This window comes from Crocodylus porosus, unplaced genomic scaffold (genome assembly GCF_001723895.1).
Source record: "Crocodylus porosus isolate Cpor-Errol unplaced genomic scaffold, CroPor_comp1, whole genome shotgun sequence".
Taxonomy (NCBI): domain Eukaryota; kingdom Metazoa; phylum Chordata; order Crocodylia; family Crocodylidae; genus Crocodylus; species Crocodylus porosus.
The window spans coordinates 69,199,529-69,224,236 of NW_017728947.1; the positions used below are offsets into that span (position 1 = coordinate 69,199,529).

The window sequence follows — 24,708 nt, forward strand, 5'->3', positions numbered from 1 at the left end:
CAATAGAAAATGTCAGCTGCTGAAGAAAGGGCAATTCTTTGTGTAACTTGTGGAATACAACAATCAAAGAGTATGTTCTGCAGTTTGGGGGAGGCCACATTATTTTGCATACGTGACAAAGATTGAATCTTTTCTGTAATGGTAACATTCAACTCATACTTAACTATGAAACTGCAACTGCTGTCTCCACAATACTGCTGGCATTGTTTTTTAGACTAGTAGAAAGGGGCTGTCTCTTGCATAGCAGCATAGTTTAAGAGACATAGGGGAAATAAAAATGTAATGTATTAACAGACGCTTTGTGAAAAAGAAACCTTGACTGAAATCATTTTACATTTAACAATGTTTTTATTCCCAGGAAAACACATTCTAGTAACTCTTAAAACTAAATAGGCATCAAGTGCCTGATGAAAAACATGAAGGTATATTAAATAGGGTATGTCTCAGTAAAGTATATAAAAATATCCCCGATACTGGTAGATTGCTAGATATAAAATACTTGATATTAGATCGGAAATCGTTATGTACAAACGTCATGTGAATACTCTCTACTTATATGACTGTTGACCATTTAATTACATATTAAGTACCATGTAATTAGAGGGCAATGCTGAATACATGATTATTTCTGTGTTAACATAAGTGTGGCTTGCATGGTAATTATTTTTGGATCTACTGAGTGTCATTGTTGAATAATTTGCAAAAGTATGAAAATACTACATACTTACATAGCATATCAAGTAAAACTTGTGTACTTAAATAATTGGCACTAGCCAAAAAAAATAGCAGGAAATATGTTCACCAGCTTTTCACAAAACAGCTGCCATTTGAAACCCAAGGTTTGAATTCCCTGTTTAGTATCTTTGTAAATTGCCATTGCAAGCTATTGGGAGTTAACTGCTCCATTGCTAATACAGCTGGCTATATAAAGCCGTCCAAATGCCAAAGCCCTGTTGCTGAAATAAGCAGAGAAAGAAACATTGCTTTGCAGAAAATCTTTTGAATGATGTGTCCTTTGCAAGTGGTAAAATATTTTCACTATTCTTGTGGAAAATCCAAATAGAGAAAAATATTTTTGCCCGAGAAATTATTGATTCCATAATATTTTGTAACAAATGTTCCCTGAATAAACTACATACTTACATTGTGGAAGTCACCTGAGTCCCTTCCCTACTTCTTTAGCACACAAACTTTAAATCTGTGTTCAAACTTTCCTCCTTTCCAGCTCCTTTATTCAGAACAAAGAAACAATAACATATGTACATTTCACAATACCCCTAATTCACCCTGAGTTTGGCTCTCCTTCCAGTGCTTCCTCAGCTTCAGCTCCTTGCTTTTGTTCTCCTCAGAGAATCATTCTCATCTCCCTTATATTTGTGGTGGACTTACTGAATTTTCTCTGTCACAATGCAGTGCTATAAAAACATGACAGGCTGCATGGGTGGCTGCCATATAAAGGGGCAACAGTAGTGGCAGCAACTGCAGTCATAATCACATGGTTATGACAGAAGCCTTTTTTTTGCCCCTCTATCCCAAGCAGCATCCGGGGCAGTTGCCCCTGTCACCCCACTTTAGTTACACTACTGATTTACAATAAATCAACAGAATTTAAGCAGCTCTGTTAAGAGTTCAGCACTTGTTGATATGATGGGCTAACAGATTTAGGCAGTTCTTGTTTTGTTGTTGTTTGCACACCAGAATGAACACACACCAGAAATCTATCAAAGACAAAAATACCAAGTACCCGTGGGTGCACATTTCTCACGAGGCAGCCACTCTCTCCAATCTCTCAGTTCTAATCCTCAAAAGGAATTTACAAAACACCTTTCGTAGACGAGCCTATGAACTACACTTCATAAACCTATCAGATACAAAAAAAATCATGGCCTAAATATAAACATTAGATTTATGGCACATTATAACCTGCCTAACATCTGATTTACCCCATGTAACCTGTCTGCATTTTACCAGCTACAGTCTATCACCAGTTCAGTATTCCTCCTCCCTCCCCCTACCTACCTGTCTCACACCTATCGTCTCCCATTCCCTCTGATCCTCACTGCCACACACTTGTATTTTTACAGACCTGCATGTTGCATATTGGCTTCAGTTGTATTCAGGAGAGCACACAAAACAGCAACAGACTCTCTCTATGCCTGAAAAAGGGTGTTTGTGCCCGAAAGCTTGCAAAGAACAATTTTTCCAACTAATTAGTTTGTCTAATAAAAGATATCACATCTATCCAAAGAACCTTGTCTTTCTGTGTCCTTAGACTAAAATTACTACAACCAACAACACTGTATGCTGTCGTGGCATTAATAAGTTAAGAAGCTAGTATTAGGCCCCTGCAAGTTTTATCAAACATATTTAAATACAGACTAGCAGGTGGGTTTGAGAACTGTTTCTCAACTTGTATGTTAAAGTTAATTTATTTAATTTATTTCCCTCCTCACTTTTTGCTCTTTCTTTCAATTCAAAGGCATCATGCCTTTCTGGGAAAGATTAAAACAGATTTGGAGTTTGTAGGTCAAACTGTTTTGAAGTTGTGTTTTCCCCAACACAATACAATAGAAGGGGAAAAAATCCAAGAGGTGAGAAAATATCATTGTTTGGTACTACTCCTTTTTTTTTCCAAAAGACTGTTTTAATGTTGTCCTTTGATGTGCCGACTGCATCCCTACACTTATATATATTATAAATATCTTTAACAAGTCACATATAATGGCTGTGAACTCTGTTGTACAGAATTATTGTTCCAATTTTTCTTGGACATTCAGATGCTGTAGCTAGTAGCTGTAAATAATAATAATAATAATTTTTAATACTATTACTAATAATAATGTAACTAAAATTTTGAAAACTAGCAGCTCACTACAACAAACTGCCAGTTTACTTTGCTCCTATTTGTACTTACACCTATACATGGTTGGGTGATTTTTTTTTTCTTTTGAGGTCACTGTGTTGACATAAGTTTAATTTCTGCTGAGTTTCCTGTATTTTGAAAGCATGTGTGCTTTGCAGAATTTATCAGTAAAATCTGAATTTTGCACAACTAGAAAATTGCAACTCAAACCCCAGAAGTTTGGCCCATCTTTATTCATCATATTTTACTTCTTCAGTTAACATTATTACTGGTTAATAGGTGCACCTGAAAATCAAGCTGTATTGTAATATCTGGTGTGTTATGTTAAATGAATCTTTTTAGGGCAGCAAGTCTTTTTTTTCCCCCCTAATGAAGAAGAATACCTCATCTTTTTCAATTTTCGTATCAAACACATCCACATCATCTTGAGACAGTGCCACATCCAGCTGCATCTATACTCAGCTTCAATTACATGAAATTACCCAACCTACTCTCAGGTCCTTTAGGTTCTCTTTTGCTATGTGAGGCACATGCATGGTGCATTTCCTGTGAAGTGCATGATTACAAACTATTCAGCTCAAGCCTGTTTTAAGTAAACAGTAAATTAAATATTGTCAGTGCTTGTTCAAACTTGTTCTTATGAAGGAACTTCTAGAACAGGTTTCATAAATGTCTAGACTTACGAAAGGGAGTAATGGCTGTAAAAATCCTTCTCATGGCACACTCTGTTTGTGCCTGTAGGCTCTCTTCTTTTCATTCTGTTTGTCTTTGCTTGTTTTAGCATAGGATTTGGACATTTTGAACAGGATTAAATGGAATGCTGAAGGGGAACAAAAATCATGCTTAAGTTCTGTTCTTAGCAATGAGTGTTTTGTAAGTGGATGGAACACAGTACAGTATTCTGCTAACCAAACCTGAGCAACAGACTCCCCCTAACTGCACAAACTAGGATTTGGTTGGGACGGGGTTGTTTGGGGTTGTTGTTTTTTCCAATTTTGGCATCTTTTACCCCAATTTCCCCTGCTTTCTCCTCGGGGTATATAGCATTATACACCATTTAATTACAGGTGTGTTTAATACAGATTTGTGACTGGAAGGACCTGCTCAGTTCCATTTGCAAAGGCTTGCTTCCTCAGAAAGGAAGGCTAGGTATTTTGGAATTCTGGTACTTACTATAGAGCAGGCAGCAGGATTTGGAGGAATATAAGGCAGGTATCAAAGGAGATACAGATGTGCTTGGGTACGTCATGTTTCAGCTTAGTCTCTACAAATTTACCTGTTCCCATGGGCAACATATAGTGGATGCATATGCACCCCCTGAGCGTGTCGGTGTACCCCCTAGGAAAAGGTGCTGGTGACACTGTTGGCAGCGCCTGCGGACTGTTGCCACTCACCACCCCCACTGCCAACACCACTGGTGGCATCAGCAGGCGGTCAGCGATCGCCACTGGCTGCTGCCAATGACAGCTCCGGCAGCATCTGCAGGAGCTCCCCGCTCACCCCTGTGCCCCACCCCCAGCCACAGGGGACATGTATTATTCATGCCTGTTCCCCAGTGGAGACTAACCTTTTCATCCAAAATCCACATACTGTTTTTATTCTGCACACACAACCCTCAGATAACAGTAAGAATTCCATGCAGGTACTGAGGGTCCTATCAAATTTCTGATTTAAATAGCCATGCCTCTTCCCTCTTCCTTCACTATTTGTGGCTTAAGGGGCGGGGGAGGGGGGAGGAGGGCCCTTTAGCCAATTTGAATGAGTTAAAAAAACCTCAAGTTAAAAGAAAACTGCCTGACCTATTAAAGGTGGCTAAGCAGACTATAATACGCTTCTTCTGTTACAATAGAATCTGTGAATTAAAATATAATTAATTTCATCAAAGGAAATATGGTAATTGACCCCACAATTATTTACTGGAAAATAATAATGTTAGTACCAAAAATGATGGAAAATGTTTGTTTTATCAATTAAGAATGAAGAGACCAAAAGCAGCCTGATTTGTTCTCTGAAAAGCAGTATGGGATTTAAGTCTGAAACATGATATTAATAGATTCATATGGGTGCACATAAGGCTAATATATTCAATGCTGTAAATTTTTATATGGTTTCATAAATAGTGCTATCACCAACATTTCAAAGAAAATCTGAAAAAAGAGAGCTCATATGTGATGGCATAAATTCAGTGTATTTTATAGAACACTGTTACTCCAGATATAGCCTACGGGATGTGACTTTTCATAAAACCTAATGAATTCCTAGATTTGTCAGCTGTTTCAACACAGATGCATTTTGTTAATCTAATGGAAACATTTTGAGCCCAGATCCAAAATATCAATAGCTTTTAGTATTGCAAATTAGTTTAGCTATTGGGTAAATGGGACTGTGGTTCTTGATAAAAAAGTAGCAAGTGATTTTTGTCTCTGTGTATTATATTTAACTGCCTCTCCAACATTTGATGCTCATACTTTTTTTCTTGCAGAGTTTTAAGTTGAACGTAGATAGCCACTGTGCTTTAAAAGAAGCTGTGGTAGAAGAAGGACGTCAACTTCTTGAGCTTATTGTATCTCACAAATCAGGTAAATCCTTCTGAAATATTGGAAGTCTTTATGTCTCCAGACTATTAAAGAATGAAGAAGCATTGCTGTAAATTACTGCATATATTCACTTCCTTATGTATTATTAATATTTATATTATCAGATTGACCTTCAAGATTTATAAATGTTTCATATACTGCATACAATGCTGTGATACTTATAAAATGAAATACAGCCCGCAAATAGTCTGTTCATTTTATTTTGGTCTTGCTGCTCAGCTGAGTTTCAATTGAAATTGCATCACTGAGAACTTCACATTGACATGTTCTTTGATGTAGGTGCTATGGAAATAACATTAAGATAATGAATTAGGATTTCAGATATATACATATATATGTATATACATATTCTGCACGGGTATTTGCATTGGGAAAACTTTTATGTCATTTTAACTCTTACTTCAATATTAATGTATTTATGAGAAATAGACTTTACATTAAAAACAGTTATTTTCTTTGGTTGGGTTTGTCTTTTCTTTTTTCTAACGAGGCCTTAAATCAGGATAAAGAATGATTTTTGTAGAAGTTAACATGACTAGTCTGACAAATGTTAATCAGCATACTATGCTTCTGGGATTGCTATCTTTATTTGGCCTACTTAGCATATTTTCATCCAGGATGAAGTGGTCCTTTAGTTTACGTTTTCCTGGTGATTACAGGTGTTATTCCCCAGTCTGCACCTATTACTTGGGCACCTCAGATGGAATTTCTTTAACGTCGAAGCTAAAGTTGTTGTTATTTGTGTAATTCCCAGAGGGGTGGAAAGACCATTGTACAGTTTTCAGAGCTATACACTACATTAGCAGTGCATGTTGTAATGGCATATAGTTAGAAAATAATAAAATAAAACACTGAAAATAAATAGGAACCAAAGATTTTATATATCCTGGTTATTATTTTTTCATTACTTAAGACCAGAAAAGAGATAATAGGAAGGATAGAGGCAGTTCTGTGGTTTTCTCCATGACTTTATAAATCATTGGTTCTGTGAGATTTTATTTTTCTTTAAATCCTGAGCTCAGGCATAATTAAAATTTAACATGCTGTCCCATTGTGTCTAAAATACTTTGACCCTATAGCATTGTTAACAGTGTGGACATAGTAATTCTAGTCTCATTTCTAAGTACCTTAAAAGGCGTGCTGTGTTTTTTTTTCTTTTAAATGTCCTACTAACCCTTTGCTTAAAGCCTATTAAAGCCTTTAAAGATGTAGTTGAATTTACAACTTTCACTTTTTCCCCCTCATTTTGGAGAAGGACTGAAGGACATGTTGCAGATGATTGCAAGTCAATGGAAGGAACTACAGAGACAAATCAAACGGCAACACAGCTGGATTCTTAGGGCTCTGGATATCATCAAAGCAGAGATACTGGCTACTGATGTGTCTGCAGAGAATGAGGAAGGGACTGGGAGCCCCAAGGTAAGTGGCTTGAAGTTTGCCTTATTTCCTCTTATTTCCGTCTTCTTTTGAACTAGGCACCACTGAAGTTTTCTTTCCACCCTAAGGCTTTTCATTTCTACTGGGTAAACTTTTTTTTTTTTATAAACAAAATGAAATGCCTTACTCTGAAACAATAAAAAAGCTTAAAAAAACTTTCAAGTTTTCCAGGAAGGCCTCCTTCACTGTGTGTGGAGGATCATGAGGGGTAGGAAAGGGACATAAAACATTTAGTAAACAAAACATAAAGCATCTTTAACATGAATAATCAGAATGGTTTAAATTGTTTTGTTGCAACTATAAATCACTATAATCAGTGCAATCACTCAGCTCTGACATCCATTAGCCGCTTGGTTACAGCAAATTAACAAAGAAGAGAGAAAGTGATTCATTATCTCATTCCTGTTAATGACTATCAGATGCATTGCTTAATTAGGGAATGGCCATTGTAGTGGGAAGAAGGTCATATGCTTTGCCACAAATCTTTTTGCTCTGAGTTTAAGCCCTCCATAATAGTGCATGTACTGAATACAACAAGTACTCTAAAAATAAGGTATCAGCATCTCTGATCATTTGGTATGCATTAATTATCAAAGATGGCTATATTTACCAGTCACCCAACTTGATACTTGCAACATTGTTTTAAACACCATGAAGGCTAATTTAAATCCACTCTGCTTCAATATGGGAGAGCTGCATATACCAAGAACTTATGACACAACGTAAGTGGCTTTATTAGCAAGAACAGGACTGCATTTAGTTTTAGAATCACTCTGACTCTTCAATTTTCATTTTAAGTAACAAGAATGCAGAAGAAGTCTAGTACTGACAACATCTTGTCACATGGGAGAATCTGTTTCATAGATAGCAGAGACTGTTATGATCAGTAGCTTTTTGGATTCTGATGTAAAAGAATTTGTGGTAGTGTTAAGTACTTCTTAGTGACCAATTTGTGGAGTGATACTTGGCATTGTTGAAGATAAATTTAATGTGCAGGTGCTAATATTGTGCTCTAACTGTATATTGTGAGGACCATCTTCCAGATGGTGGAGGAGGAGTCAAGAGTAAAAATGCAACAAGAGTGAAGAAATAAACCTATATTCTTAAATTCAGACTGGCCTAATATCCTGAGTCACTGACTTGGAGAGAAGAGCTCCTGTGTCATATGGCCTTTAGTAGGGTAGTGGGCAGTGGAGCAAAACTCAATTTCTTTGTTAGGTCCATTAAAATAAACAGACTAGCTCAGAGTTAAAAGTTTTCACCTCCTATAATATGACCTTGTACTGAATAATATAACAATATTCATTTGACTGCATTATCTCAGAACAGATTGACTCATCCATGGCCAAAGGCTAAATGCGTTACCAAAATTAAAACATAAGAAAGAGTATTCTGAAATTCAGCTTGGGTTCTTTTCTTCTTCTTTTTTGTCGGTTTGGGTTGTTTTTGTTTTATTTTTTGCTAAGAAAATTACAGAAAACCTTGGTTTAAATGGCAGAGTTCAAATACTTTACTTGGAGAGGAAAAAAAATATAGGGACATAATTTAAATTGACCAAATACCCTTAATTATTTATATGGAGAGAGAACAGCGCCTTGTCATCTGCTGTTTAACCAGGAAGTGCTAAATCAAACTGGTGCTTGCTTCTGGTCCTATCTAAAAACAAACTCACACCAGCACCAGCCACAGAAGCTTCAGGTTATTTCTTACAACAGGTCACAACCCCTTATGAAGTGACCAGGCAATGGGTAATACAATTAAAGCAGCAGAAAAAAATCTCTTCAGGTTATCTATTCCTTCAGAGTAAAAAATTAGTGAAAATTAAAACATAAAAGGAAATACAACTCTAGATTTTGGTTTACATTTACTTCAGAAGCCACAGGGAACCTGAAAAGCATAATAGAAAATCTAAGGACTATATCTAGGGGGTATTTTTCTTTTTTACCTTGTTTCAGAGACTGTAGGAAAGTGGTTGGTCTTAGAAATCTGCAAAGAAATAGGTTTGGGAGGAATTTCAAAGACTGTACGAAACTTTTTCCCCTAGGACTTTTTAAAAGTGTTTTCCCCAGTAGTGTGGTGTCTTTTATAAAAGCAAACGGAGGGTGGGAGGGAAAAAGGGATATTGTGCAGTTCTAGAAATATATCGTCAGCATTCACATTCAGCAATTCAGATATTACTTATTAGATTATACATTTTATTGTAAGGCAGTTTCATGATTAGTTTATAACCTGAAACTCAGCTTTGGTATATGCTGAATCCTATGGGGGACTTGGGAGATTTCAAAATATTTTTAATACTAGCCTCTAAAAATGCATTGCATTCACGCTCTCACGCTCTCCTACTCGCCCACTTGCTCTCCCTCTCACTGTCTCTCCTGCTCTCCCTCTCGCTCCCTCACTCTCTCTCCCTCTCGCTTTCTTGCTCTCTGACCTTTTACTGTGAAAATAAAAAATAAAACAAAAAGGAATACTTAAAGATCACTTTTAAGGGTGGTGAAGTTTCTTTCCCTAACTGTACTTGGTAGTATTTTGTAGTTTGTATTTTTTTAGAACAAACACACAACTAGCATATCAAACAGAAATTGGATAATATGCTCTACCTTGCTGTTTGTAGAAAAGTACTTGCATCTTAAAATAAATAATAGCAGCACCTTATGCACTGCAGTTTAACAAGTGACAAGTAACAGTTTAGCAAGTAATGTGATGTGACAACTACTGGTAAAAGTAACAGACAGTACATCTCTTTTGCTGAAAATGGATGTGAGAAGCTATGAATACTTCTAAAATATTTAGACATGAAAGGTATACATATGTATGTTTTATTGTGCTGTCCTTCCTTGGGGAAATATCTGAGGTTACCTGCTTTTTAACTGGCCACCTTCTGGTGGACCACCATCCTAGGAGAAGAGAATTAGGCAGGATTTTTGTTGGAGCAGTGTTGCGCCTCAGTCAACAAGAACAAGAACTGCTGATGGATAGCATGAGATACTTTATCTCCTACTGGCCAAGTGAAGTATTGTTGGATAACTAAATTTATACCACATATTTGAGAGTTACACTTGCTTTGCTCCTTCAGCTCTGAAAAAGAATGCTTTACATTTGAAAGTGTGTCTAATGTTATTCGAACTTTACAGCTGGTCTAATAAAAGATATCACCCAAAAAAATCCATGCCCCTAGTAATAACAGTCAGAGCAAACAGTTGGGAGCAATATCGTAATGACTGTAATCCAGAACAACATATCTCTCCTCAGTTTGTTAATGTTTGAAAAATGTGTAAGAAAACAGGGAAAAAGTAAGCTGGAGAATACAAACAGTCCTTACAGATAGTGATGTGTCCTGATTATCGATTTGTACTGCTATAGGCATAGCATTTAAAATATTATAATACAGAAGGAATATGTGAGTGACTGTTTTGGTTTTTTGGTTTCTCTTATCAGCATAGGAAAATGTCACACATGTGAGTAGCTATTTTGCTTTTCCTTACTGCAACTCTAGTTTCCTATTCTTTGAAAATATGTATTACGCACATACCCTAATAATATGCAGAGCAACATACCACACCAATCATTTTCAGCTAACTTTCTCTCATTTAAAAGCAGGTAAGTCATTATTGAGATAATCTTGCGTGTTGTTAACAGATATAAGGCAGATGAGATCAGGATGTAGTATTTTATCTTACATAGACACCTTGGTTTGTTAATTACAAGAATGAGGTCGCCCTACAGTACATGGGGCTAGTGCATATAATACTTTAATAGTCAGTGTTTTGAAATTTTCAAACAACTGCATCAGTATGTATGATCTGCCTTTCTTGCCTTTTCCTGGAATTAGTTTCTTCTAGCAAAGAGGGAATAACACATGCCAAAGATACTGCCTAAGAGATTGTTCTACTTAATGCTATTTTTACTAAGTCACACAGGACATTTTACAAAATTAGGCTCTCCAAACTGAGTTTCACACAATCTCTCATCCCCACACATCCATACACACATTAAATACTGTACATATAGACTATTAATGGTATAACTTCCACCACATCCTAAGATGATAGATTCACAGAATATAAAGAGAACTAGAACAGCAGTAACTCCATCAGTAAAAAACGTAAAATGAAAAATGAGATGGAATTTGGTTGTTCAGCCTGTGCCATCTTATAGCTGCTGACTATTTCTGGTACATTATCTGCTAGCTCTATGGTCAGCTCCTGATCTGAGTTCCTGGAACACAGAAGCTAGAGAAAGCAGTTTTGGTCATTTAGCAGAGGGTGCTATCCCCCGGATCCTCTCAGGTTCCCCCTGGGAACCACTGGCTCATCCTGGTGTGCAAGAGCTCTGTGCTGTCAGATGTTTCATCTTTAAAAAAAAATATTAAACAAAGGACCTGAACATAACTCCCAGCTTTTGTAATTACCATCTGTCCACCTCAATTTTCCTTGCAATCTCAGCTGAGTACAACATTCTCTTCTTCTTCACAAAACTACTATACTCATAGATTCATAGATTATAGAGTTGGAAGGAACCCAGTGTATCATGTCTGACCCACTCCCCCTGGCAAAAAAGAGGACCAAGGTCAGACGACCTCAGCCAGGTGATTGTCAAGCCTCCTCTTGAAGACTTCCAACTTAGGTGATAGCACCACCTCTCTTGGAAGCCCATTCCAGATTCTGGCCACCCTTATTGTAAAAAATTTCTTCCTAATGTCTAACCTAAATCTGCTCTCCACCAGCTTGCACCCATTATTCCTAGTTACTCCCTGAGGTGCTCTGATAAACAGCACATCCCCAATTCCCTGCTTTCCTCCCCTGATAAATGTATAGGCAGCCACAAGGTCGTCCCTTAGCTGTCTTTTGTATAGGCTGAAGAGATCCAGATCTCTCAATCTCTTATTGTAGGGTCTTTCACAGAGACCACTAATCATGTGGGTGGCCCTCCTTTGAACGCTCTCCAGATCCTCCGTGTCCGTCTTGAAGTGCAGTGCCCAAAACTGGACACAGTACTCCAACTGCGGCCTGACTAGTGCCGCACAGAGGGGGAGCATCACCTCCCTCGATCTGTTGGTCATGCATCTGCTAATACATGACAAGGTGCGATTGGCTTTGTTGATGGCCTCGATACACTGTTGGCTCATGTTCATCTTGGAGTCAACTATGATTCCAAGATCTCTCTCGGCCTCTGAGCTGCTGAGGAGGACATCCCCCAACCTGTAGGTGTGCTGGGATTCCTCCTTCCTAAGCGGAGTACCTTACATTTATCTTTGTTGAATTGCATCCTATTACATTCTGCCCATTGATGTAACCTGTCCAGGTTGGACTATGACTGTTCCCTGCCATCTGGTGTGTTAACTTTGCCCCATAATTTGCTATCATCTACAAACTTGGAGAGGGTGCTTAACACACCCTCATCCAAATCACTGATGAAGATATTAAATAGTATCATCCCAAGGACCGAACCCTGTGGGACCCCACTGCCCACCTCCTTCCAGGTTGAAAATGACCCGTCAACCACCACTCTCTGGGTGCAGTCCCCAAGCCAGTTAGTCACTCACTTGACTGTGTAGGTGTCTGTTCCACAGCCCATTAGCTTCCCTATGAGACTAGAATGCGAAACTGTTGAAGGCCTTCCTAAAACCCAGGTAGATGACATCAGCCTCTGCTCCTGTGTCAAGGCAGTGTGTGACCTGGTCATAAAAGACCATAAGGTTTGTCAAGCAGGATCTACCTGCAACGAACCTGTGCTGATTTCCATTCAGCATCGTTTCCCCCATGAGGCTTTCATAAATACGCTCTTTGATTTTATTTTATTTTTTTTTTCTAGTATTTTCCCAGAGATAGAGGTAAGACTGACTGGCCTAAAGTTACCTGGCTCCTCCCTTCTCCCCTTTTTAAAAATGGGCACCACGTTGGCCTTTTTCCAGTCCTCAGGGACCTGTCCAGAGCACCATGAGAGCTCGAACAGCCAATGACACTGGCCAATTCCTTCAGCGCTCGTGGATGGAGGTCATCTGGGCTGGCTGACTTGTACCCATCCAGCCCTTCCAAGTGCTCTTTAACTAAGTCAGCACTAGCCTTTAGCAGTCTGGTGCCTTTTGAACATCTGTCTATGTTTAAGGTGGGAGGATTGTCTTGGTCAGTATTAAGGAATACTGAAGTGAAGAACTCATTGCTCTTGAACTATATGTTATTAGCCACTATCAAAAAGTTACTGCTTTTCAGTTGCAGATGAAAAGGTGCTTGCAGTTTGGGTTGAAAGGAATAATTGTGTGTTTCATTGAATACCCCATGCCAAATATCTACAATATCCATATTTTTCCCATAATTACATTTAGAATAGTAGGTTTTACACTACTACCATCACTCCATACTCTTAAAAGTAAGAAATAATTTATGGTGCCTTCTATATATAAATATAATGTAGTTGATGCTCATTAGCAGCAACGTCTGGTAAGAGCAACAACCTGGGGTATGTTTCCTTTGCATTATATTCTGATGACACTCTCTATAATTGCAACAAACACTCAGGAGCATTGGAACATCAGCAACACGTCAGTGCCCTGTTAACAGGCATTGATTGTACTACTCCTTTTCACCATTCTGAATGGTGTAAGTCACTTATGTAGTAGTAAGCACTAATTCTAACTCTCTTGGAATCCTAAACGTAATATTAAATATTCTCTTGGGACCATGAATATCTCGCTATACAATGAAAAAAAATCCCAAACTTTTAATTCTGCCATATGAACAAAGAACATGTCACCTTGGTTACTATTTTTGTCAAGATCAACTGCTCCAAATCAAAGGTTCTTTGTTTTCAGACATTTCTAAGATGTGACATTACAGTATTTCTGAACTGTCAGCATCCATGGTAGGGCTTGATCCAGGGATCAGAAGGTCAAGGGGTGAAAAAGCGAGTAATGGTAGAATGACTGTCAATCAAGCAATCATTCTGTAAACCAGCAGACAAAAGCTTGTAAGAAACCTGGCTCAAACTATTGGTATTGTAGTATATAGAGGCACCAGTCATAATTATAGCCCTTTATGCCATGTGCTGTACAGATGTAGAATAGAAGAGAGCCTTGAAGAATTTGCAAACTATTTAAGTTTCAGTATAACAAGTAGATGTAACAAAGAATCAGGAAGGCCTGGGGAGAGGCAACTAAGAAAACAGAAAATCAAATTAATGTTTATATATGCCAGTGATGAGCACTACTACCTGGTTTCAAGTCGGTCACTTCAGTAGGGCAGGGGGAGGTTATAAATTATAAGAAAAACGTACATAAGGGTGATTCACCCTTGTCACACCAGAAATCAAGCCTGAGAATAGATTTGAAAGAAAGCATAGTGGCTTTCCCGACTAGTTGAGAGAAGGTGAAAAAAGAAAACCCAAAGGTCCATTTAGAATAAGCAGACAAGTAAGCATGGGAGGATAGCATCAGTGTCAGAACAGATCAAAGGCAGAAAATAAGGGAGGACTCTATTACAAAATTATGAAGTAGTGAGATACAGTGATGGATTTATTCTAACTTGGTGAGACTGGACGGGACAGAAATAAGTCTGTTCCAAATACTTTGCTATAGCAGTGTTTTTTAAATGGATCTGTGAAAAATGAGATGGCAATTGTCATGAAGACTAGGCAGGAGGAGGTTGCATAACAATGACAATGACATCTGATGGGGTGTTGGGAGTGTGGACAGAAATAAAAGTTTGGATTTTTAGGAATGTTACAGCGTTAATTTGATATCTTCCTCCTTTAATGCATCACATTCATTAGCAGAAGAACACTAATTGGAAAAAGATTTTTCTTACTAAAAAAAGTGCATTTCTATACCTTTCTTATCATTTCATCATGTGTTGGCTAAGTAATTGTCTTCTAGGTAAACAATAGCATTTAAAACTATATGTGAGACCAAAGAAACCAGGTAGTCTTATAATTAGAGAATGACTCTTAAATAGCTACGGGAAAACAATATAAAAAAAATCTATTGTATGAAGAACAGCGTGAATAGCTTGCCACCTATTCACCAGAGAACCACCAAAACCGACTCTCTCTCTCGCTCTCTCGTTCTTTTTTAATCCTAATATTAGGTGAAGTGATCCTTAGTAGAGAGGTATTTCACCATATTAATTTGAAGTAAAGCAGAAGGCAAGGTCCATAGCAGCCGGCAAAGTAAGCTATTGCTTATGAACGCTTTTGTCTCTCTGAACCAGTTAGTCTCTAAGGCTAGGTACAGACATTCAGAAAGCCTGCAACAGAATCAAAGTTACATGGTTCTCTGTAAGCGGTGTACTATAGACAGGTAAAACTATAGTTCTAAGGCTTTTTAGACTCAAGACACCCCTTGGAAAATGCTAACCTACACCCCTGTAACATGGAAGATATTGAATTCAGCTGTTTGAAATGGAAACTGTACAACATGAAAAAGAAAGAAGCCAAACTCAACAGCGACACATGGCTACAATCTACACCCCCGTAATCCTTAGCTTTCACCCTCTCTGCTTTTTTTGGCCTTTGAAAAAACAATAGAGCAATTCTTCTATTGCAAAAAAACTCAGGGGGTGCGTCCAGATGAGCACGGTTGTGTGGTATGTGGTGCCACAAATACATTTGCACCACCACACCGTACAATCCAGTTCTCCACACTGTAAGGGCATGATGCCCAAGTTTGCCCTGCTCCAGTTTCTTTTTTCCTGTGGGTTTTTTTGACCCCTGGATATAAAAAAATCCCAACAGATTAAACAAAACGAAACAGAACAGCTCATGCTCAAGCAGCACGTGCTGCTCAGAAGCAGAGCCGGGCCATCTGGAGTCGCGCTGCATCTGCTGACCAGGCTCCACCCAGCAGGATCTCAGCAGCTACTGCCCCGGGAGGCCCCCAGAACCCTGGGTAAGCCTGCTAGGGCCAGCACAGTGCTGGCAATGTGCACCACTGCTAGTTGTCCCAGGGAACCAAATGTCCACACATGTCTGGAAGAACCCAGAGAGACTACAACAGGTCATAAATGTTTTTAACACTGGATTCCTATTTGAAATTTCTAGGTTTATTTTGCTAATATTGTGCAGCATGCCATAGCACCCTTAAAAGGATCTCACAAAGGGGCTCTAAGGTATTACTTTGCCTTGCCTTCTGCCCGGTCCTTACTGGAATATGACAGGAATTTGAATTCTCTGAACAGCAGTTTATTTTGTCAGAATGCTTTAATTTGGTCCTAGATTGGAAAGAATGTAAGTTTTTAATCTTTACAACATTTGACCAAAAGAGCCAGTAGGCCAAATTCATAGCAGGAGGCTTCCAATTGACCCCTTCCCATATCCTTTAGGTCAGAAGTCACTATTCTATCTCTTACTCTAGGGGAAAAAAAATACTTTCCATTTTTTTTTTAATTAGAAGGCAGGATTTTACAAGAAATGCTGTAAATCAAATAATTTCCCAAACACCCTGACCGCCTATGAACTGGTAAAATGAATTGGTGTGAGGCACCTACATGGACTAGGACCCATAAAACCAGCTTAAGTGATCAGGAACTGGTTTAAGCCTGTAACAGAACAGATGTTCAATGCACATAAACCAGTTTGAAAACAGCTGAAGCTGGTTTGCGATAAACCTGGTTGAATGTAGTATCAAACTTAACTGATTTGGCTCAAACCAGTTTATGCAGTGTCTGTCCCAGATCCCTTGCTCATTTAAGTTAAAACAGGCTCCCATAGCATCCCAGTATGCTCTCTGGGCTGGGTGGGACTCTCTGCTTCACAGTAGGGCTGGCCCCTCCCCTCTGCTCTGTGGCTGTGGCTCCAGAGACTGGGCTGCTCTTCCCCTCCCCCTCACCACTCCCTGCTAAGCAGGAATTCCCCACTCCCCTCTGCCTTCCAGAAAGGTGTCTGTTTAATAGCTTGCAGACCACATGCTGGCTATGGTCCATGCTGAATCAGCAGGTAGAATCCACAGACAGAATCAACAGGTAGCTGGTAATGTTCCTTTTTGGCGTTTATCACCCCATTAAGAAAACAACAGAGGGACATTACTACTACAGCTACTTGTTGATTCTGCCTGTTGAGTCTACCTGTTGATTGCATGTGGTCTGCTAGCTGATACACAGATACTTCCACAGCAAGGCAGAGAGGAGGTGGGAATTCCTTCTTAGCAGGGAGTGCTGAGGGGAGAGGAGGAGCAACCCTCAGTCTCTGGACCTGCATCCAGGGATCAGAGGGGAGGGGCCAGCCCTGCTGTGAAGCAGAGAACCCCACCCAGCCCAGAGAGCCTGCCAGGATGTCTGGATTATCTTAAACCATCAAGGGGTCTGGGACAGACATTGCATAAACTGGTTTGAGCCAAATCAGCTAAGTCTGATACTACATTCAACCAGGTTTATCTCAAATCTGTTTCAGCCATTCTCAAGCTGGTTTATGTGCATTGAACATCTATTCTGTTACGGGTTTAAACCAGTTTCTGATCACTTAAACTGGTTTATGTGTAATATCTGTCCCTAGCCTTTAAGTGACCCTCCATCCCAAATAATCACCCACCCCTGATCTAAGGGTATAAACGGACATTGCATTTGTCATGGGACAAAGCCTTTTTCCCAGGACCATACAGATGTACATGTCCATTATCCCACTTCAAGGCCCTCTGACGTGTGCCAGATAAAATACACTAAAACTTTTCCCAGGACATTTTGTTGTGCATTTATTGTGGTTCATTCTAGAGGGAAGCCCATCAGGCTATGTGCTTTCCTTGACTACCTTCTAGTGAAAGAAAAACAATGCAACTTAGAAAAGTAGAATGAGTAAAGGACCATGCTGCATCAGTTTTAATTTAGGTCAAATCCCAGCATAATCAATTCTAAGTAAAATGTGATATCTGTTTATAGCCAAAATTAAAACTGTAATATTTAAGGTCAGTTTCTGTCTGTCATATTTGCTCCCTAGATACAGAATCCATTTCTTCTTCATAAATGGACCTGTGCTTGTTAGCAGGCAAGAGATGTAGTTTTCTTCGTATCTAAGGCCCTCTTCTGAAGAAGGAAATGAGGCTGAGCAGCTTAGAGTTTGTAGTGGGATAAGAGAGGGGAAAAAAGCATACCCCCCCCCCCCCCCAGCATTATATGAGGCCTTGTGAAGACTGGTTTATACCGCCAGTGAAATAAAATACCTTTTGTTAGTTTTCTATAAAATTGTGCCCTTGAAGCTCCATCCAGGGATCAAAGGGGAGGGGCCAGCTCTGCTGTGAAGCAGAGAGCCCCACCCAGCCCAGAGAGCATGCCAGGATGCTGGGGGAGTCTGGTTTGTCTTAAACCAGCAGGGGGTCTGTGTTGTGGTTTGAAACTGATTCATGTGTAATGTCTGTCCCTAGCCCTTGTGTTTATTATGAAGCCCTGGCCCCCAATTTAGTTCACAGGCGTGAACGTAATCATTTGTCCCCAGATCTATTAGAAATGTTAGGGATTCTGTACTATCAACGTAGGGGTTTTTTGGATCAGAACAAATTTTAATAAAATATTTCTTAACATGCCAAAATCACATTCCTAAAGATTTCCATTTAATCTAAATGAAACCTCACTGTCTGGTCCATTAAACTAGTTCCTAGTAATAAAACTTACAAAATCATGCTCTGAAAGCCTGAGTTCCTGCAGCTGTCTCCTAATAATGTTGTTGATACTATGACTATCAGGATATAAAACAGTAGTAATTTTTAAAAAAATCAGTAATTCCTAATAATTACCACAGGATATCATCAGTTATCTGTGGAAATAACTTGGAGCATTCTAAGCTATTTCAAGTATTTGTACCCTCCTTTTATAATTATACATGATATCTATTCCAGGTCCAGTTATTTGTGACAAATATTGACTCTTTACAGGAGACCAGAGTAACACTTTAAATAAAGGATAGAATCAGTTTCCATAAACATTTTAGCTGCAAAGGTAGGATAATTGCTTACTCTAAGAATAGGGAGACCATCTTGTATTTCAATGTAGATCAAGTTGAGTTTGAAAGATATTTTAAATCTAAATCACTCCAGAGAGATCAAGTAAAACTGAGAACTTGATGAGAAGAGATTTTTAAATTGACATATACCCCAAGAGGCAAATTTTATCAAAAAGCTGTTTGAATCTTTGAACAACTATTATCTAGAAACTGTTAAAGTATATTAAGCTACTGTAATTTCACAAAGAGAAGTAAACCACAAGTATTGAAAGCTTTATTCAGCCAAACTCCCACTGACATCTTTCAATCATTTTTGGATTGGGCCCGTTATCTATAATGCGTGTGTAATGTGGATCATATGCATGTGTATCCACACGTGTACACACACACATACACATATATACATGTGCATGCACACACATCATGTGTATCATGGAGACTCTTATTGACTGACAGATAAAACTGGGAATGTTCAAACCATGCAATTGTTTCATTTTTAGCCTTCTTGGCTAGGGACAGATATTACAAAAGCCTGATCCTAAATTGATTCAATCTTTGCAGGTTAGTCTAACCTGGCTAGGCTGAACCAGTTTGTAACCAGACAGACATTCTCTATCAGAAAATTAATGCATATGCCTGCAGTAGCTCAGGCTAGAAGTATGGGGGTGCTACAGCAGCCCTCCTTTTCCTTTCCAGAGTGCTGAGCTGAGGGGGGATGTGGCCAGGCCCAGGCAAGACTTCTGATTAGGGAGGTCTGTCTGCACCATCCCAGGCTTTCCCCTGCTGGATGCTCAGTGTGCAGGAGTGCTGCCAGCCTTCATCCCCCTGCTTGCACTCTGAGGCAAGGAGTGGGGTAGCCATTTAGTGCATGCATCTCTTGATGATATGGAGTGACGGGGGTGGGGTAGGGCAGGGGGAAGCCATGCAGACCCTGCTGTACCTGGAATCTCTGCCAGAGCTCCATCCAGGGATCAAAGGGGAGGGGCCAGCTCTGCTGTGAAGCAGAGAGCCCCACCCAGCCCAGAGAGCATGCCAGGATGCTGGGGGAGTCTGGTTTGTCTTAAACCAGCAAGGGGTCTGTGTTGTGGTTTGAGCCAAATCAGCCTGATACTACATTCAACCAGGTTTATCTCAAACTGCCTTCAGCTATTTTCAAACTGGTTTATGTGTACTGGGTGTCTGTTCTGTTACTTGTTTGAACCAGTTTATGATCACTGAAACTGATTCATGTGTAATGTCTGTCCCTAGCCCTTGTGTTTGTTTCCCTTCCTTTCCTCTTCATAATACTGACGTCATTTTATCTTTATGTATTATATATTATTTTAGTGGAAGATATTTTCTCAAGTAATATTGTAGCCAGGATTGTGGGAAATGGTATTACTGCAAGCAAACTCTATGTATAGTTTCACACTCTTATCACAGAATAGCTGCACATTTCAGTTAAGGTTATAAGCAGTAAAATAAAGTACTGCCTTTCAAATATTGTTAGTCTGTAGAGGTAATATTTGATTGAGATGAATGCTTTTAGTTCATGCCTCTTTTAGGCCAGATCTTGAAATCTGTTGCATGAAGCCTGGGTAAATGGGTGCCATGCAGTGTATCCAAGATGAACTGACAGAGAAAAGACAGGAGCTTTGTGCATTTAAGTTGTATTGCCATTTTACAGCTACTAGTACAACCCTTGTTATTTCTTGGTGTAGGGGCCTATGTGCTCCAGATATTCGGTGGGGTCCCAGAGAATCTTTTGTTCATTTCCCTTCCCTGCTGCTCACATAAGTGTACTCTCTCTTTCTCTGTCGCTTTTCTCTTCCATGTTTACATCCTTTTTTAAAATTAGAACTTAATGAAAGTTTAGTAAGTATGGAGGTGAGTTAGCATGCTGAGCCATGTATTGGCCCATCATGTTCTGAAACCCATCTTCACAATCAAAAAAGGGAGAAAAACAATCCCTTTTTTATATGAAAACTTAACTGTAGCAGAAATTAATGGAGCTACATTCAAAGTAAATAAGAAGTAACCTACCCACTTCCACTAACCACCTAATAGTGAGAGGGATGGAGTGGCCAGTTTGCATACAATAAAAACCTACCTGAACATAAATTGTTGTATTCCAAATCTGTCAGTTAACACTTTAATTTACAGCCCCCTCAGTACCTCCTCGCTGCTGCTTGATTTCACCAGGAGCAAAGGTGAAATCTGAGTACAGCAGCATGATGGGAAGGACCTCTTCTCACAATGTTCATTACCGAGACAGAATCAGAAGTTACTGGCAAGCTTGTTTGAAAGCCTTTCCTTGGGAAATGCCACGCTTTATTTCCAAAGCAAAAAGGTCCAAATAAGTTCGATGATCTTCTGAGGTCTCTTCCAGCCATAATGTCTATGAAGTTCAAATAAGCATGTGAACTTTGAATGCTTAACTACATTCTCTGAAACCTGTCCATTACCACAGTATGTAAACAGTTTGGATTACTGAGACATATCTGTGTAAGAGACAGAAGTTGTTTTTTTAACTTTCTCTTCCCCAGCTTGTTTTGCGTTTTCTGGCTTTTCTAGCACAATTTTACTCACTATTCTCATGCTAATTACCACTGTTAGTATTACCTCTTCAGTGCAGTAAACCCAGCTTGCTTCATGTACTGAAATGCTTTCTCTTTTGGTGCTGGACTGCAGCCTGTTCCACAGTATTTTAAGCCTTATTTGTTTTTTTTAGAAATCTTGTTTAAAAAGCTCAAGGCTAGTTTTCCTCTTTTGACACAATCCCCTAAGATTCATGTAACTTTAAAATGGCAACTTAGCATGGATGCCATTGTCAGTTGTCATTACTAAAAAGATGGTTGCTTCTGTTACAAGTATTCTGTCTCTGTCATTTTTTTGAAATAATATTGAGGTACTGAAAACAGAAAGCATTTCATTTCTTTTTTTCCACTGAATAGTGACTGACATGGCACTGTGTTGATCTTTTAAAAAGAATTTTTACTTTCATTGTACTGGTGCATTAAATTAAGTGTTCATATCTGCAGAATAAACTAACACCTTATAAATATTACTGTGTTTAATTAGCAGTTCGGTATTTGAGTTTTTGCTGTTACGGATGTCTAAGAATGATTAAATGTGTAATAGAGAACAAAAGGAACATTGATGTGAACAAAGATACTGTTAGATAAAGATAAATGTTATGTTCTACACGTTATTCTTTTTAAAATATTTTAATTACTTTTATATTCTGTCTGACTGAGTAGCATTTTGGCTTTTTCCTCACAGTTCAGTTTGTATTTTAGTCTTTCAGAACAACATCTTATAGCAACGTTTTATCTGTAGAATCTTTCAGTTCTAGTCTCAGCAGTATACATAAAACAAGTATTCTCTACTGGGGTGGTCACAAAAGGGAAATCAGGTAAAACAATGTTTGAAGGCAAAATCTATTTAGACATCCTGTATTTTAAATCTTATTCATTCTTCAATGTCTTGTGCTATTGTATAGTTGGCAGAACACTTCTAGGGTGGGAGCTTTGGCACAGATTTTGCTAGTGCTCTAAACTAAGCTGTTAAACAGCAACTGGGTGCTAAAACAGGCATTACGCTGGAAGTGACCTTACAATTGCATGTATACAGATTGTGGGGAAAAAAGGCAGTCCTCCAAATGCTGCATGTTGTATATCATAGAATTATATGCCTAAATGGGTATAGAGGGGGCATATGTGTTTCTTAATGTTCTGTTTTTAATTACTAGTGGCAAACATTTCTTTTGCTATTTTTAGCATTTCAGGATTTTTGTTGTTGTTGTTTGTTGTTTCAAGCTTTTTATAAGCCCTTAGCCATCCCAACTACACATACTTTTTTATTGATTAGGTGGTAGTAATGGATCCTTGACTGCTGCATAGAAATTTAGAAATATTAGTTATACTCCTGGAAACAACAGTGGAAAGGTAAATGTGGTAGTTGTAATCTTAGCAACCTCCCATGTGCAATCATAAACATTAATGACAGTTAATCTCAGGTGGCATTAAATGTAAAAGGGGTTTTCTGACCAAGAAGCAGGTGGTATGCCATATTCTTTTATAGTAGCCCCATAGAATGCTTTATGAACCGTCATCAGGCCAGAGAGAAGGAATAGCTCATCTGCGCATGGACACTTCAGTTCTTCATCTTCATCTTCTGCTTTACAATTTATAGAAAGGAGCTGTGCATTTAGCACAGAATAAAAAGCTAATTCTTGAGTTTATGAGCCCTAAGAAAATCACAAGTGTGGTTGGTGCTGGCAGAAATCCCCTATACAATTGAGGTATAAATGATGAAAAAGTGGAGACAAAGGATATAGATAAAATGCTACAAAACTGCAATTCATAAAATAGATGTGACACCATATTCTAGCCCATATTCTGAAACACTGAGTTAAAACATATTGCTGGTCACAGGGGTAGAGTTGTTCAGACCTGTGGAGTCCCAATAATGGGCAGGAGAGAGTGGAAGGAATGGCTGGGGGATTTGTTTGTCAGTTCAGTCCTTTCAGCTAGTTGACACAATTTGTCAGAGACATGCGTGCAGATTCTAAGCTTCAGTTTGTAATATTAGAGGTTTATCTGACTAGCAAAATGCATAGGGAAAAGCAATAAAATATGTTCATTTTCCTGTTTCATAAAACCAGTACATAGTAAGATGAACAGCATTATAATTTAGAAATGGAAGTACGTTTACAGCTGTTTTATTTTTAAAGGCATGTTAATGAATTTGGTTCCAGCACTATTGTTACTGTTTGGCATTAATTAGTCAACAAAATAAGGTTTAAAATTAGTTTTAAATGCTTCTAATATGGTTCAAATGTTTAAAAAATACTTGGTGTTGATCTCTAGGCAACTAAGCATATAGGAAATAAATGTATAGAATTTAATGTACATGTTTTAGCATATTAGCAGAGCTGAAAACTGATTCCAACTCTTGCACAGGTATTTGATGGTGCTTCTCCATTGACTATAGTGGACTTATTCCTGATTTTTATGTTGGTGCATGGACTTTAAAATGTAGAGTAGCAGCTAATTAAAATCAATATAAAACTGAATATGAAAAATACCAATTTCCAATTCAGTGGATCCTGCAGCAATATTATTGTATGCTTGTTTTTTTAAATTCTTGAAAAGCATATTAAAATGAACTTTTCTTCCATTTACGTAATGTGTATAACTAAACTTCCTTCCTACTGTGAGACCAGTTTCATTTATTGCTATTTGTAAACAGCTTAGTAAAGATGCATAGTGGATTGGTCTAGAAACTCCTTGAACAGTTTCTTTTGAAATAACACTACATACGTTAAGCTCAATTACACATCCAAACAGCCACAGCACACTTTTGGTAATTTATTCATTGATTTAACATAGTACCCAGAAGAGTCATGCCTGCTGTCAATTTTGTAATATATTATGTTTTAAATATACTCATGCTCACCCATGCACGCCATTAAGGTGTGCATAAACCTGTGTTTTTCTCTCTTGACAGCTATAAATGTTTGTTATTATTACACAAAACATATGTTCATGTTGTTTTTGTCTAAATTATTCTATCTGGGGCTATAAAGTTTTAATGTTATTAGTTGCCCTTAGAATTTTAATGTTTCACTGCTGTAACCTTCTTAGGATTTCTCTGCAATTAAATAGAAACTATTTCAGTACAGCCTGAAAGAACAATATATTTTATACAAATAATAAAAAAAAAAAAACCTTCTTGCTCCATTTTCTTTCAGTGCAGTGAACTGTTTACTTGACTGGGTTCTGTATACAGAAATCTTACCTATAGCTTTTTCCTGTGCTGAACAGTGTTACTATTTTCTTCAGTTTTCTTGAAGAAAATTGAGCTGCAGCAATTTAGCATATTAGATACATACTTGAAGTCAATAGTTAG

The 24,708-nt window shown here is 38.4% G+C and overlaps 1 protein-coding gene across 3 annotated transcripts in view; it reads left to right on the plus strand.

Moving 5' to 3' along the window:
- The window catches only part of AKAP6 (A-kinase anchoring protein 6), a 439,998-nt gene that overhangs the window by 218,802 nt on the left and 196,488 nt on the right, over nt 1-24,708 (plus strand). For 2 of the 3 annotated variants that reach the window (XM_019552170.1, XM_019552169.1), the window contains exons 6-7: nt 5,346-5,442; nt 6,713-6,879. In XM_019552170.1, coding sequence (XP_019407715.1) covers nt 5,346-5,442; nt 6,713-6,879 — 264 coding nt within the window. The remainder of the gene's footprint in view (nt 1-5,345; nt 5,443-6,712; nt 6,880-24,708) is intronic. The other variant, XM_019552171.1, reaches the window with a different exon arrangement.